The sequence below is a fragment of the Bos grunniens genome, chromosome 11 (assembly GCF_055505025.1).
Source record: "Bos grunniens cultivar Pamir isolate PY7600 chromosome 11, Bosgru_T2T1.0, whole genome shotgun sequence".
NCBI lineage: Eukaryota > Metazoa > Chordata > Mammalia > Artiodactyla > Bovidae > Bos > Bos grunniens.
Genome location: NC_141175.1, coordinates 106,255,513 through 106,272,116, shown reverse-complemented (window position 1 = coordinate 106,272,116; position 16,604 = coordinate 106,255,513). Strand labels below are relative to the sequence as shown.

At 51.5% G+C, this 16,604-nt stretch overlaps 2 protein-coding genes across 10 annotated transcripts in view; both read right to left on the bottom strand.

The window, feature by feature from the left end:
* The window catches only part of BCL2L11 (BCL2 like 11), a 51,001-nt gene extending 39,577 nt beyond the window's left edge, over positions 1 to 11,424 (bottom strand). Inside the window, exons 1-3 of one of the 9 annotated variants that reach the window (XR_015137438.1) lie at positions 9,253 to 9,802; positions 8,346 to 8,731; positions 6,498 to 6,634 (exon numbers count right to left, since the gene is read on the bottom strand). Coding sequence is in view for 8 of the 9 variants with exons in the window: in XM_086328308.1 (XP_086184434.1) it covers positions 6,240 to 6,634; positions 8,547 to 8,731; positions 9,253 to 9,783 (1,111 nt within the window). In the remaining variant the exon portion in view is untranslated. Of the gene's footprint in view, positions 1 to 6,239; positions 6,635 to 7,617; positions 7,839 to 8,345; positions 8,732 to 9,252; positions 9,803 to 11,176 lie in introns of those variants that run through there. The other 8 variants (XM_086328308.1, XM_086328305.1, XM_086328306.1 and 5 more) reach the window with 8 other exon arrangements.
* Positions 11,425 to 12,098: 674 nt separating this feature from the next.
* The window catches only part of ACOXL (acyl-CoA oxidase like), a 328,413-nt gene continuing 323,907 nt past the window's right edge, over positions 12,099 to 16,604 (bottom strand). The window contains exon 19 of the mRNA XM_086328295.1: positions 12,099 to 12,701. Within this exon, the coding sequence (XP_086184421.1) occupies positions 12,501 to 12,701 (201 nt within the window). The 3' untranslated portion in view covers positions 12,099 to 12,500. The remainder of the gene's footprint in view (positions 12,702 to 16,604) is intronic.

The window sequence follows — 16,604 nt, the reverse complement described above, 5'->3', positions numbered from 1 at the left end:
AACCTACACATCTGATAAAATGGCAGGGAACAGGCTCCCATGCACACAAACGGAGTCCACGAGAAACTGCTGAAATTTACATAAGGCAGTGGGGTTCTAAAACGTCGCATGCTGGCCATGACGCTGCGACTGTGTGAGCTCCTCAGCCGTGTCCCACTCTTTGCGACCCCATGGACTGTAGCCCGCCAGACTCCTCTGTCCATGGAATTGCCCAGGCAAGAATGCTGGAGTGGGTTGCTATTTCCTTCTCCAGGGGATCTTCCCAACCAAAGGATCAAACCCACGTCTCCTGCACTGCAGGCAGATTCTTTCCTGTCTGAGCCACCAGGAAGTCAGCGTGCTATTTAAACAAGACGCTGCCACTGTGGTGAACCGGGTATAGGACACCCAGGCCCTCTGTTACTTCTTACAACTGCACATCCGTCTATTTTACCTCAAAGATTTTGGTTTTTTTTTTTTTTTTTAATAGATGTAACTTTGAAATGTCTAGAAAGCTGTAACTTACTGAAGTTGTTAGGAACCAGTGAAGAAGCTGTTCCCTCTCTGTCTTCACTTTCTGCCCCGACACAGGACATAGTAATACAAACCACCTGTTTCTCTTGTGTCCAAACGAGAGACCTTGGGGTTTGGAGGCCAGAACCAAGTCTTCAGCAAAGACGACTATCATCAGGATTTGTGGGCAGACTTACGGTGCCCAAGAAATCAAATCACTCCACCTTCCACCTTCTCAAAACCTGCATGTACCACAGAGTTTAAAGAGGTGAAACAAAACTGATATTTACATTTGCCTGGAGAGTAGATCGTACAAAGCTCATTTGATGTTTAAGATGCTTACAAGATTACGGTGATTACTTTCACTCATCTAAGTCAACAGAAGTAACCAAAGGGATAAGTTCCATGGAAATGAGGTGCTTTGAGAGGAAGAGTCAGGCCTGGCTGCTGAAGCACCAAGCTGGGTCCAGCTCCCTCATCTGCAAGGCCAACCCATCCCAACCCATTCTGTTAGGGCAGAATGCTAGCCACAGACCTAATCTGACTTTTTTCTCGTAGTCCCACTTAAAGAAGTAAAAAGAAACTGGTAAGATTAATATCAAAAAATACTTAATGCCCAAGAAACATATGCAAAGATGCTCAACGTGACTAACCGTTAGGGAGCTGCGAATCTAAACCACAAGGAGTTATCACCGGACTCCTGCTAAAATGGTTATTGTCAAAAAAAGGTAACAAATGCTGGCTGAGGATGTAGAGGAAAGGAATACTGATGGTGGGAATGTAAATCAGTGCAGCCGCTATGGAAAACAGTATGGAGGTTCCTTAAAAACTAAAAATAGGTCTACTGTAGGAGCCAGCCATCCCACTTCTGGGTACGTATCTGAAAGAATGGAAAGTAAGATCTCAAAGAGAAATACGCACATCCATGTTCACAGCAGTATTATTCACAACAGCAAAGAGATGAAAGCAACCCAATGTTCACCAACAAGTGAATGGATAAAGAAATGTGGTTTATACATACAATGGAGTCTGATTCAGCCTTAAAAAGGAAGGAAATCTGCTTCATGGATTACAATGTGGATGACTCCTCAGGACATTATGCTAAAGGAGATAAGCCAGTCAGAAAAAGTCAAGTACCGTGTAACTCCACTCACATGAGGTACCTAATTAGGGTCATCAGAAGTCACACAGAAGGTAGAATGGTGGCTGCCAAGAGCTGGGTGGGAGAGGGAAACGGGGAGGTGCTTTCAGTTCAGGCGCTCAGTCGTGTCCAACTCTTTGCGACCCCATGAATCGCAGCTCGCCAGGCCTCCCTGTCCTTCACCAACTCCCGGAGTTCACTCAGACTCACGCCCATCAAGTCAGTGATGCCATCCAGCCATCTCATCCTCTGTCGTCCCCTTCTCCTCCTGCCCCCAATCCCTCCCAGCATCAGAGTCTTTTCCAATGAGTCAACTCTTCGCATGAGGTGGCCAAAGTACTGGAGTTTCAGCTTTAGCATCATTCCTTCCAAAGAAATCCCAGGGCTGATCTCCTTCGGAATGGACTGGTTGGATCTCCTTGCAGTCCAGGGACTCTCAAGAGTCTTCTCCACAGTTCAACACCACACTTCAAAAGCATCAATTCTTCAGCACTCAGCCTTCTTCACAGTCCAACTCTCACATCCATACATGACCACAGGAAAAACCATAGCCTTGACTAGACTGACCTTTGTTGGCAAAGTAATGTCTCTGCTTTTCAATGTGCTGTCTGGGTTGGTCATAACTCTCCTTCCCAGGAGTGAGCGTCTTTAATGGCTACCAAGTTTCAGTTGTGCATGACGAGAAAGCTCTAAGAACTGGCCACACAGCAATGTGAAGACACGCAACATGACTACAGAATATCCTCAGAAACAGTGAAGACAGTACATTTTGTGTTTATTAAGATAAAAAATATATAATTTAACCCATATATTTAACCCATATATTCAAAATATCTCAGCAAACAATTCATACAAAAAAGACTGAGGCATTTTACTTTCTTTCTCAGATGCTAAACCTACAAACCCCAGCACGCGCGGACACTGACTGACCTCTCAGCCTGCACTAGTCCCAGGGCAACGGCTCGATGCTCCCGGGCGGCTTCCCCACTGGGCCCGTGCTCCCGCCACCATACCCATCACTCCTACACAACACACGTGACAGCTGGATCTAAATAACAAAACCTATTTTTTGACAAGGGTGGGCAAGGTCATCTTCCTGCAAAGACTTTTTGGGAAACCTTATTTGTCCCTGGTCAGCTCTATGGAAATGCAAAGCTTGAATGACTCTGAACATCCTCTAAGCACCTCCTCCTCCTCTCCAGATCTCATCAGGACCTTCAGGATGTCATGTCCCCACTCTGAGAGCTCATAGTTTAAAAGAGGAGCCAGTTACCAGCTATAATCATCACAGGCACAAGATGCTGAGGGATGGACTTGAAGAACAACTCAATTAACTCCCACCAGTGGATTCTAATGTGCCAGGAATAAGCATAACATTTACCAAAAAAAGTATGGGAGCTGTTAATAACTAGCATTCACCTATACTCAACCTTTCTGAGCTCTGATTTGCAACTGCTTCGACTTCATCTACAAAGCATGAACTTGTACAGAATTTAGTGCACATCTGAATAAAACATATCCATGGCATAAGCACACTCTCCAGAAAAGGCACTCTGCAAATCAACACCTCTTTTGGTGATTCTGATGAGAATACACAGCTCACTAATTTAAGACAGCATTTGCCAAGTCAATCCTCCCAGGGGGTAAAGAGAATAAAATTTGGTAAAACTGAAAAAACTGTCTCTCTTACAAATATTTTTTGAACATATCTTCAGAAAAATTGAGGACGAAGACGACAATGGAAAGACATTTATAGCTCAAACATCTGTTGTATACCCTAGACAAGACTTTACTTTCTCAGGACAAAACCGCAACATACACCCTCTCCACCCCAAGTCACCCAGCAGAAAGCTGTGCTGTGGGCAAAGGAAGCCCTAAGGAAGGCCCTCTTTCTAACCTCCCATTTGTGCTACCGCTGGTTGAAGTCGGTCATAATGACCTCTTTGTGAAAAATGTACTTTGCGACAAATTATCAAAAGCTTCATTGAACATCTTAATGGGTATGGCTGAGCAAGGAGTACTACTCATGGCCATGCTGAGAACACAAGTTGATCAACTCATCATGTTGAAGTGGTCCCCAGGCACTGAAGTATTCTAAGAATAGCCAGGAGAAAAAGTTACAGACTACGAAAGATGCAAGTTTTATTCCTTAACACACTCACATCTTAATCCCCTCCCCCCATCAGTAATTCACTCCAATCCCAATAAATCTCCCAAGAACTTAATACTGAAATGATGCATTAACTTCAGACAAACTCCTCCAAACTTATCATTTAATCCTATGCATTAACCTCTAAGTTATCACACCAACCTACGGGAATGCAGTTAATACTATAAAATTACACCTCAGGATCCATTATTCTATACTTCACAGGTAAAAACCATAACTTTGCTTAATAATTTAGATTATGATCTCGCTAAAGCTCTACATCTGTCATCTCAAGTAACGGTGCTTACCTTATAATTAGCTTACTAAACATCACCAGAAAAAGCACTCATGTCCATCTCTACTTAAACAAAAACACAAAACTACCACACCCACTATTCCTGGTTGAAGGAGGAATATTCCAGGCAATGAGAAACTATTTCTATGCACTAAGTTACCTGCAGAAACTGATACAAAGGTCTGCAGGGGGAAACTATAATAGCTTCTGAAGGATCCTTCAGAAAAAAAAAAAAAGCATGGGGTTTTTAAACATCCACAAGCTTTCCTGGTGGCTCAGATGGGAAAGGATCTGCCTACAATGCAGGAAACCTGGGTTCTATCCTGGGTTGGGAAGATCCCCTAGAGAAGGGAAAGGCTCTCACTCCAGTATTCTTGCCTGGAGAACTCCATAGAAAGAGGAGCCTGGCAGGGCTACAGTCCATGGGGTCACCAAGAGTCAGACACGACTGAGCAACTAACACTTTTCACATTTTCGTTTAAACATGTACTGTAAAAGCCCATTCACTCATTTAGTAACTCAGTGTGTACCTATAAATGCTCCTACAGTCAAGAGCATTTTCAAGGGCAGAAAAACAGATGCAAACACCAAGACCTAAGGCTGAAATGAACTTGGGAATAGCAATAACTACAGTAATAGTAAAACTTCCAGTTCCTTTCAAAAGGAAGGGGTCCTAATAAAGCAACTCTCAGCATTTGGCAGGAGATGAGCAGCCAACATGTACAGCTGCCGGTGTTTCTGTCATGTGTCTGTCACTTCCCAGGTGTGTCCAACTTCTGGGTTCTTTCTAATTTTGCAACATGGGGCCAGACCTGCACGGCTTATCCTACTGAAGATTTTATAGACAGACCTCTGTGGTATTTGCAAAACTAGGATTTGTCACTGCGGTCCAGCAGTCACATGTCTACCCTGATTTCATTTTAATTAGCTTTTGACATGGTGTCACCTATGTTTTAAACAGAACCTATGCTGGATTTCTTAATCCTTAATGCTGCCAACTTACTTATATCTCAATACAGGAGAGCTAATCTGGATAAACGATAAGTGAGATTCCGGTGAATCCTAATCAAGATAAGAACCTTTTCCACTACTGAAGAACAGTGATTTGAACCAACCCGCTGATTAGGGTGGCTAGAACTGCATATACTCAGTCACACGCTGGAAGCTGAACTGGTCAAATCAAGCCCACAGATGTTTTTATGTGGCTTGTACTGTGCTTTCAAAATTCTAAATGTGTTACACTGTTTAATAATCAGATTACAGACATCAAGCTCTGCATTCTCAGACTATCTGGCCTGGAGGAAAAACTCCACGGGATCTTCCTCACCCAGGTATCAAACCTGGATCTCCTGCACTGCAGGCAGATTCTTGACCATCTGAGCCACCAGGGAAGCCCCTTCACATAGGAAAACCTACCAGCTAGAGGCCACACAGCCTCACAGCTACACTTGGGGACACCCATATGGACAAGGGCAAATGCTCAAGCTGGCGCGTGCTCCTTCCCTCTGTCAGGGCCCTTACCAAAGGGACTGCCCGACTTTTCTGGGCATCATGCTTGCCACTCCTCCTTCAGACTCTAGAACTGCCTTTAACCCCTGAAATAAAATTCCACAATCTAATCCTGTTAGTACTATGTCCAAACCCCTAACTCCTAGAAAACAAAAGAAGTCTAAAGAGAAATCTAAGTAGAAAACAAACTATTTTCATGGTTCTATGGTGGGAAGGCAGATATGAACTAGTTCATCTTTATAAAAATATCATTTTTTAAATGATTAACTTCTCTCATCTCTTTCTCCAGTTCTGGTTAGGTTATCACGCTATCTGCCATAACTGATTGTGGAGTCCCTTTCAAACGGCATGTCATTAATGAGTACATCTTAACGGTGAGGACAGCATGCAGCAGTTAAGACACTTTACGAAGGCACCGTGGGGTATGATACATACTGCCCAACAGGCTGTTGCATGGACAACTCACTGCTGCCACGAAACTTAGCAACACGCTTTTTAAAATGTTGGTTGGATGTTTTACTTGACATGTGCTCCATTCCCAACAGAACATGAACAAATCAGTAAAAGGAGTCTAAACAGGGGGCTGCTCTAAATGCTCCACACTGATACTTAAGCACCCACGCATGCACAGTCGCCTCCCCGGTATTGCTTACCCATTGCACTGAGATAATGGTTGAAGGCCTGGCAAGGAGGGCTTGGGGTCTGTGTGGATTTGTCACAACTCATGGGTGCCGGGCTCCTGTCTGTGTCAAAAGAGAAATACCCACTGGAGGATCGAGACAGCAAGGAGGATCTTCTCACGAAGATGAAGAGCGGGGATCTGGTAGCGAAAGGGCCAGGGCTGGCCGGTGGGGCCAGCGGGCCCTGTGGGCTGCCTTGGGGGCAGCGGTCCCCTTCTCCTTCAGGATTACCTTGCCGCTCTGTCTGTAAAGAGGTGGGGGCCCCCGGTCTGAGCTGAGGAGGCCTCTCGGCAGGCTGCAATTGTCCACCTTCTCTGTCACACTCAGAACTTACATCGGAAGGTTGCTTTGCCATTTGGTCTTTTTTTCTGCAAGGAAAATTAAAACTAGGGTTATCTTAAGCAAAGGAACAACTACAACGAATACCTAAATGGGCAAGCTTTCACCTCTTCATGACAAATTCTTAGAATTAACACCCAATACTTCAACATTGTTAAAGTCATTACTAATAGAGAAGTTCTCCATAAGATCTTCCAAAATAATAGAAATAACCTTAAAAATAAAGGTATTATTTTTTGGGGGGGTGAAGTGGGGAGAGAGACTAAACTTCCTGCCACCAAACAAAACAGCAACAATGTCAATTACTCCTGGAACCGGTGCTGTAACACACACACACACACACACACACGTTTTAGAAGAGGCTGCTTGTTTGAGATCTATTGACAAGTGTTCTTTGCCCAGGGCCCACTAGAATAAGTCAGAAACTCCCCGCGGGCTCTGATTTCCCCGGATCAGATACAACACTGGAGCCCAGGAGCGGGCGCAGATGCAGCGATTGCAGGCGGCTGGCCGCGTTCCCCACTCCGGCCCCATTGTTCTGCCGAAAGTGCTGAGGACAGCAAGTCTGGGGAAGGTTTGGCAAGGGCCGTCAGTCGTAGTAAGTGCGTCACAATAGAGTTTGTAACTCAGCGCGGCTCGGCTCGGCCCCGGCTCTCCGCCCGCCCGCAGTCCCTCCCGCTCCTGGTCCGCGCGCCCCTCCTCCCGCGGTGAGGGGCGGGCGGGGGCGCGGGCAGCTCGCCACACCGAACCCGACAGAACTTCTCCGAGGTACACCCGCGCTGTTGAGTGCACACCTCCGAATGGGAGCAAGGTCCCCCAAGCCGGCTCCTGGCGACCCCAGCCAAATCCACAAGTAACTCCGCACGCTGAGCGGCATCAGGGCGCGCGGCTCCCGCACCTCCAAAACCCTCCCTTCCTAAGGCAATCAGGCCGAAATTTATGTCCGCCCCTTCCCTTCCGAGTCGCGTCCGAGCCCGGGCCCCGCGGCGCCCAGCCCGCGCCTTTCGCCGACCTGGAACCCCCCGACAGTCCACACGAAGGCGGCGCGGGAAACAAAGCCCGAGACTCGCGCTCTGAGCTCCCCGGGCAGCGCAGAGCCTGCAAATCGCCGTCCGCCCGCCGCCGCCGCGCTCCGCCGGGCAGCCGAGGGCTCCGCGCGCCTCGCCTGTGGCCCGCGCTGCCCCGGCCGCAGCAGCCGGGAACATCCTCCGCCTCCTCCCGCTCCTCCCCTCGCGCACTGCGCCCGCCGCCGCCGGCACCGCCGACCTCCCCGCGCCGCCGGCGCCGGGTGCCCGCGCTCCCAATTGGCCCTCGCGCGGTCGCTCGGAGCCGCAGCCAATCGGTGGCGGCGGCGGGGGCGGCGCCTGCCCAATAGGCCGCCGAAGGCGAGGCGATTGTTGACAAACTCGCCTCCGAACGCGGCTCGGGCCCTGACTGCGGCGGGAGCGGCGGCGGAGGTTTCCGGGGCTTCTGGGCCCGGGGCTGCCCAGCCAACCCTGCCCCGCCCCTCCGTCAGTCCTGGCGCCGCGCCCGCCTCTGCAGCTCCCGCCGCCCCCAAGAGCCGGTCACCTGGAGACAAAACAGGACCCGCAGGGCCGGCCCCAGACTCCAGCCCCGGCCGCCGACCCCAGTCCAGGCCCGCTGGGGTGGGCACCCTAAAGGCCACCCTCTCCCCAGCCGAAGCCCCCATCCTCCCCCGACTTCCTCCCTCTTTCTCCCCATGCGCCACGGGACACGCACCAAATGGCCACCGACGCGCACAACCGCGACCACCGCCGATGGCGGCATCGCCGGGGTCCAGCGGGCATTCCACTACCTGCGCCAACCCCGAGTAACAGGCCCCCGAGGGCACGGTACAGCCAGCCAGCCAGCCAGCACTGCGAGTGGATCGAGCGGCGCTTGAGCACACCCGAATCGCTAAGAGGGTCGGGACCCACGGACCGGGCCGGTTCTACAGCCACCGGCTCGTCCACCGCGTGCCCCCGGCGGTCGGAGGAGGCCCTCTTGTCTTTTGCTGTTTGTGGATCTTGCGTCTGGCATCGTCCGCAGAGCGCCCGCAGACGGAGCAGTGTCCCCAGACACGTCCCAGAGAGAGAACGAACGCAGCAGCAGCCCCAAACTTCGGCCTGAATGAGTAAAAAGAAAAGCCGAGTCCCGTCAGTTTAATCACCGTCGCTGTTCCATAAATCCTTCACAACGGGCCTGCGCCCCGCAAAAAAGCCGAGATGCGAGACCGGATGGCATCTCGCGGCCGCTACTCAGGGCCCGTCGGACCTGGGGGGCGGGCGAGATTTTACGGGCGGGCGCTCAGCCTGGTCCCGCGCGGCTGCCCCCAGGTCCCCAGCCAGCGCGTGGCGCACGCGCTGCCTCCCCCAGTCGGCCAGGAGAGGCTTCACCATCCCGGTGCGCCGCATCCCCGCCCGAGCCGTTAAGTGCTCGCAGCCTCAGTGCGGACGACCCCTCCCCTGCCTGCGGCACGAACTTGACCCGCACGGGTGACCGCCTCCCACCGGACAACACGCGGGACGAGGACGCGCGCCTCTAACCGCACGTGCGCGGGAAGCGGGCTGGAGGTGGCGCCGACCTGGGTCCCGCGCCAATCTTCCATCCGTACCCGGCCTGCTCCCCGGGACTCGAAAGTATTTACCTTGCGTTTCTCAGTTCGTGAATTAGGGTCAGACATTGGGGGGACGAGGGCCACGGGAACGGCACCGAGGCGGTGGCACCGGCTGCGGCGGCGGCGGCGGCGGCGAGAGCGAGGCGAACCCAAGCAGTCTGAAACGGTGCTGGCCGCAGAGGGCAGGGCGCGCAGGGCGGTTGCGAGAATCCGAGGACAGCGGCGGCGACGGCGAAGTAGGACAGAGCGCTCCTGCAAGACCGAGACCTGGCGGCTGCGCGGAGCGAAGTGAAACCTGCGCGCCTCTGCTGCCCAGCTCAGGCTGGCGGCCCCAGGTCCGGGCCCAATCACCGTGGGCTCCGCCCCCGCTAAGTCCCGCCCGGCGCGCGGGCTGGCAAGCCCCGCCTCCGCGGCGCTGAGGCCGCCAGCGCGTGCAGGCTCGGACAGGTAAAGGAGGGGGCGTCCCCGCCAACTTCCCCGCTGCGCGCGCCGCCAGCCCTGCCCCTGCCGGGCGTGTTTACCCCAGAGACTTGGGCTACGGACTGCTCTGCGCACCCCCATCCCCCATCCCAAAGTGCACTCTCTCCTCCCCACACCCCCCGCAATTCACTGGTGGCCAAGGCGTGCGAGTGGAACAGAGGGGGCGCTCCGGGCACACATTGAGCCAGCACCGGCCTCTGCCGCCCGCGGAAAGCCTCAAGAGGCGCCCCTGAGCCTTGGCTCTGCCTCGGGAGTTTCCCTTCTGAGCCGTCCTGGGGCAGGCGCCGAGACTGGGTGGGTCCTCGGGAACGCGCAGGTCTAAGGGTGAGAGGGTTGTCCCTTTAGTTCTCCCTTCCAGATGAGGGGCTCCGCGCTGGACCCCCATCTGCCGACTGCTCATCTTCCTCTCTCTCGCCTAAGGCGGTACTCTTAGGCGGCCTCTCTAAAGCCACCCCAAGCTGTATCCAGCTTTTCTCCCGCGCCAAATCTCCCCTGGTAAGAGGTAAAGCCTGTAATGGGGAGATGAGAAAAGGACCCAGGGCGATCCCCGGATGCGTTTTTCCGCAGCCCCGCTGCGAGACTGGGAGTGAACGCTGAGCAGGTGAAATAGGGAAATGAAAAAATCTTTTAAAATCCTTTTAAGAAAAAAGGACTGGGAAGAATCGTGGCCTCCAGATGGGAGATAGGATGGTGCCTCCACTTGGTTGGGTCCTCGAGAATTGTTGGGCTCTCAGAGAACCGTCCAGGAATGGTCCCCTGGCGTGTTAAGGTCAGAGAAGGCAGCGCCGAGGGCCTCGGAGGGTTCGTAGAGAGCAGCAGGGAGAGCGCAATATACCCCCACCCCTCCTCCCTGCGGGTCCCCGTCCGCTTATCCTTAGAGTCCGAAGCCCCACTCCACTCCTTCCCCGGAAGACCAAAGTCTGTGAACGCCGTGGTCCGCACGCCTACGGCCCTTTCAATACGCATCCTGCATCCCTACCTCTGCCCTTCCCTGGGCTCCCCTAGTTTTGAGACTCCCGCAGCCGGAGTAGTGGAGAGCAAATCGGTTAGGAGATGGAACATCCTGCCGCGGGAGAAATGAGGCTAGACGGATTACAGACTCAATTTAGAGGCCTCCCTAACCCGAACCCCAGAAGAGTGCCTCGGTGCAGAGAAGCAAATCAGCGAGGAATGATCCCGCCGTCTGGCCACCTTGGTCAGTTTTTATGTTTTATAAGCAAATGCGGAACATTAACAGCAGAGCCCAAGGTTTGTTTTCTCAGCGCAACCTCCCGCGAGTCCTGAGCGAGGTGAAGGAGGCCGAGGGGCTGGAGGACGCGCGCCGGGCTCCACCCCGGGATTTCGCTGCAGGAGGGAAAGGACGCGCGCGGGTGTCTGCAGCTTGGAACTGCCATCAGTGGCTACAGGTGGCGGCCGCAGGCAAACTCTGCGCCTTAACCTCCTATCGCGGCACTCGGGGGGAAAAGAGACCAACCTTCCGTGCCCTCGAGGAGCCCCAAACCCGCCGCGCGCCCGAGTGCTCCGCGCTCTCCGTGGGGTTGGACGATGAAGACAGGGACCGGAAAAGAACCACACAGAAGAACCCCTGATGGTTGTTTTTTGCTTCTGTGCAGCTCCGCCGCCCCCGCGTCGTCTGCTCTGGTGACCCTGTGAACACTTAAAAAAAAAAAAAAAAAGGAGTCGGAGAAAGCAGCCGGCTACATGCTCTTATTTGGGCCACAAGCAGGCGGTCAGCTTGGAGGTGGCAGTTCGCGCAACCCAGACTGTGCTGAGGAGCTTCGACCAAGCGCCTGGCGTCGGGTGACGGCGTACCCTTCACGCCCTCTCCCGCAGAGCCGCAGCCTAGGGGAGGGCGGGTAGGTGCGAGGTCTTGGCTCCCGTCCTAGATGTTGCTCTTGCGGACAGAAGCAGAGCGGCGTGCCCTTCTGCCTCCGCGAGATGTGGAGAGGGAAAACGGAGGGCATAGACTGAAAGCAAGAGTGAAGTCGGGCGACATCTATGGCCCTCGCTGGAACCACAGGCGTGTCTCTCCAAGTCCCGAAACCAACTTAACTGCAGTGGATCGCCTAGCTCACCTCCCGGTGCTCTGCAAGCTGCGGGAACCTTCCGGACGCTTAATTTCATTACGAAACTGTATCTCTGTCTGTGCTCTTCTCAAGAACACATTACACTTTAATTTGGTGAAAATGTTTCCTAGCTTCGTCTGGCGGTCGGTCCGGAAGCTGCCAGCCTGGAGGGACACGCCCGGGTTCATGCTTTGCCCAGAGCAAGACTCCAGGTTCACACTCCCCTCTCCTTGCTCGTGTGTTTCCTCGCAGGTCCCCCCCCTCCACCCCACCCCGGGGTTGGGGGCTGGAAAAGCGTCACTTGCTGAATTGAACCTTTGCCTACGGGTGTTTCATTTTTAGACGTTTATTTTTCATCCAGCACCACAGTCTTCCCAAATCACTGGGAACCTGAATCACCACTAGCAGCGGGAGACTTTGGATGGCAACCGGATCTGGAGCGCGCCCAAATTAAAGCCCACTCGGTGTAGTGCCCTAGGCGGCAGAGGGCACGGCCCGGCGAGTCGGGGTTACTTGGGGAGGATAAAAGGCCGCGTTCCGGATCGGAAATGGGGCTGCCGCCTCCCAACAGCCAAGTGGCCTGGCCAGCCTCAGCGGGAACCCCATTCCATGACCGAAATCCCTGGGGGCCGCGGAGCAGCGCGTGCCAGCCGGCCTCGGGCCCCAGCTCCAGGCGTCTGAGAAGCATTCTGGCAGCTGCGGGCGGGCCACCACCCTGGCCGCCCCACCCGCTTACAACTTGGCTCCCAGCTTGGGTCGCGGAGACCGCGCTCTTTCCCCGGCCAGGGAATGCTGTGGTGCTGGGTACAAAACCCAGGCGGCGTTCGGATTGGCGAATCCAGCGATCGGCGCGTGGAGGGAGGCGTGTGAGATGTTAAAGGCAGAGATCACCCTTAGGGCATCATCCTTCACTGAGTTGCACAAATGGAGCAACTGCAAAAGACAACACAGGCGAACGGGTCAGATGCTGGCTCACTCCGCATAGCGCTTTGGTGCCAGCCGCTTCACGCCCACCCGCAAGCACCGGCACACCAGCGGTCGCTGACACTAGTTTCCCTTCCGATTTCCTGGGCCCCATGAGGGTAAGAGGCTGTTGGTCACCGTCACAAGCCTTCTTCATCTTAGGAATTCCTAGCTCTTGACACTTAGTCTGGCAGAAACAAGCTTATTCCGCGAAGGTGTGGGTGTGGGCTACAAATTAGCGGGGGGCGGGGTGGGGGGGCGGAGACCAACACCTGGAAAATCCCCCTTTCCAGCCTCCACTCCCCTTCCCCCATCTCTCCTCCGTTTCTTTCCCTTTCCCTCCACTCTACCTCTGGAGTGACTGGGGTGCCACCCTCTGGCACACAGAGGCAACTGAAGAGCAAGAGCATCAGAAAAAGGTGAACCAGTGGAGACTTCCCGCTATTCCACAATGACCAGCACTTCCCACCCCTGGCTGGCAGACACCGCAGTTCCTGAAACATCTGCACAGGGGGGCTGGGGGACCAAGGCCATGCACTGGTACCTTTGTGCACCTCCCACCCCCGCTGCTGTGCAGGAAATATACCTGCGCAGGAAATATAACACAAAGGAACCCCACTGACACCCCTGTGTCCTGACAAAAGTTGGAAGGCACAGATAAGCTTTTCCTGCAGAAGAGAAAGGGAAATGCAGGCCAGTGATTTTGAAGGAGCTGCACTGAGTGTATTTTTATTTCATTTCCCATGGTTTAGGTGCCAGGAAAAAAAAAAAAAAAAAAAAGCTCTTAAACATAATAGATTGTTTTCCTAAACCTTGACAAGGGCAGGGCAGAAGAACTCCTTTCCTTTCCCACTTACTAGCTACACAATTTCCTCCTCCATTTTTCAAGTTTTCAGCCAGCCATAAATTTCTTTCGCTCACTAAATTACAGTTAGCCCCCAGGTTTTTATGGTTTATTTTTATGGTTTTTAAAACATCACTTACACCAACCCCACCTTTGCCCTCATGGTGGCGGTCATCGCTGAGTTACACTAATGCTGTTAAGACAACAGTTCTTTGCAACAGTTCAAAATGCCACTTTAGGTGTTCAGAGACAATGAGAGTGGGCTCCCCAAGGAGGGATGGGGAGTAGGTGGGGAAAGAACATCAATTTTAATAGTCTAACAATCCATCTTCCCTTAAAATTTGCTCTATTACATCAGTATTTTCTAATGAAAACCTTCATTCTTTACACACTGTGGTTAAGCATCATCAAATCAGTACTGAAAAGACTTTGATCACATTCACAAGGTGCACTATGATGAACTTTCACTGACCAAGATTTCAAAGTTTGTAATTAATACTCTTGACAAATCCCTGACTAATCTGTCAACTCTGTATCTACCCACACAGTTCAAAACCATGAGATGGTGTACAAGTCCCTAAAGCTTCCACACATTGTAGTATCATTACTGGAGACAAATTTTCCTTTTGGTTAGCATTATGAAACTCAACCAATTCTGTAGTATATTCTACAATTCTACAAGGGAAAATTCAATTATTCAATTATTCAAATGAGTATTGCATGGAAGAGAATATGGGTTTGGTTTGTCTGTTGCCGATCACAGAATAAGGATCCAGAGGTAGAAATTATAAGAGGCAGATTTCTTTTCTTTCTTTCTTTTTTGGATAGGTGTGGGTATGTGTATGCTTAGTCATGTCCAATTCTTTGCAACCCCATGGACTATAGCCCACCAGGCTTCTCTGTCCATGGGATTCTCCAAGCAAGAATACTGGAGTAGGTTGCCATTTCCTTCTCTAGGGGATCTTCCAGACCCAGGGATGGAACCTGTATTTCCTGCATTACAGGCGAATTCTTAATACTAGCACCACTAAGGAAGCCAAGAAGTGGATTTATTTAGAGAGAAATGCACTCCACAGAGTGTGGGCCATCTCAGAAGGCTAGAGGACTGGGAAATAGGGTGTGGTTAGTTTTTACGGACTAGGTAATTTCATAGGCTAATAAGTGGAAGGGTTATTCCAACTATTACAGGGGAAGGGGGTAGGGATTTCTAGGAATTGGTCTCCCACCCACTTTTTGGTCTTTGATGGTTGGCCTCAGAAGTGTCATGGTGCAGGTGGGTGTGTCATTTAGCTTGTTGATGTATTTCAAAGAACCCGTACTGACACTTCCCCGATGGCTTAGTGGGTTCTCAATGCAAGAGACACAGGAGACACAGGTTTGATCTCTAGGTTGGGAAGATCCCCTTGAGGAGGAAATAGCAACCCACTCCAGTATTCTTGCCTGAAAAATCCCATGGACAGAGGAGCCTGGCAAGCTACAGTCCATTGAGTCACATAGAATCAGATATGACTTAGCGCCTGAGCACGAACGCAAAATAGCCCTCCTCCTTTCTTTCTCCATTTGTCACAGACTGCAACACAAACCCAAAATGACAAGGGTCCAGATGGAAGGATGAAGCAGCATTCCTGTTTGACTCTGATCCCAGGTAGCCTCCTACCTCTGGGAGGGATGGTAATGATAATGATCATTCTTCCACTTACAAAGTGTGTACTGTAGTCCCCAGCTGTGTTGGGGACATTCTGTGCTCTAGAGTAGAGGTGCATACTGCAGAGACAGGCTCCAACATTGTGGCGCTACGGTGTGGTTTTAGACACTTTTTACAAATACAATTCTTCATATAACGTAAGCAGTAGCTAATATAGCATTGATTAGTACACAGTTACAGCATTTTCTTGGGCTTTCCTGATGGCTCAGTGGTAAATCAGCCCAAGATGCAGGAGACATTGGTTCCATCCCTGGTTTGGGAAGATACCCTGGAGAAGGATATGGCAACCCACTCCAATATTCTTGTCTCGGGAATCCCATGAACAGAGGAGGTTGGCAGGCTATAATCCATGGGGTCACAAAAGAGTCAGACACAATTTAGCAACTAAACAACAGTAACAGCAGCATTTTCTTATTACTGCTGCTGCTGCTGCTAAGTCGCTTCAGTTGTGTCTGACTCTGTGCGACCCCCTAGACGGCAGCCCACCAGGCTCCCCCATCCCTGGGATTCTCCAGGCAAGAACACTGGAGTGGGTTGCCATTTCCTTCTGCAATGCATGAAAGTGAAAAGTGAAAGTGAAATCGCTCAGTCGTCTCCAACTCTTAGCAACCCCATGGACTGCAGCCCACCAGGCTCCTCCATCCATGGTATTTTCCAGGCAAGAGTACTGGAGTGGGGTGCCATTGCCTTCTCCAATACTTCTATAAGTATAAAATGATACATATTGTAACCTCTTTTCCCCCACTCTGTCCTGCCAGTGAGCCAATGGTGCTGGACAGAGTACCTCGAGTCCATTCATCTCTTTGTAAAGAGTATTCACCAGTTTTCGGAAAAACATCAATGGAGAAGTGCCCTTAAATATAAGAGAATATGAACAAGTTATAAATTCTTGCAGAAATTTTTTAAAAGGACAGGCCAAAAGCAGGGGAAGTATTGGTCTAAAAATAAGAACATAAAATCTGGGACTTCCTCAGTGGTCCAGTGGCCAACTAGATCCCATAAACCACAACTAAGAGTTCAACTGCAACAAAATAAACGTTAAAAAAAAAAAAACGGAAGATGCATTGAAGTATCGGGTGAGGAGGATTGGAAATATCTACTTTAAAGAAAGAGGAAGCACTCCATAATGGAGGGACAGTATGTGGATATGTGAATATGTGTATTGGGGGTGGGGTTTATAATGTTGATTTTTGCTTTCCACCCCTACCTGGTTGCAGTAGATTAGTTTTTTCTCTCTCTCTGACTCTCCTTGCATTTTTCTCATTCCAGCTGGGAGAGCAGAATGGCCTAGGACGGGCAGTGACTAAGCTTCATAGTCTTCTAA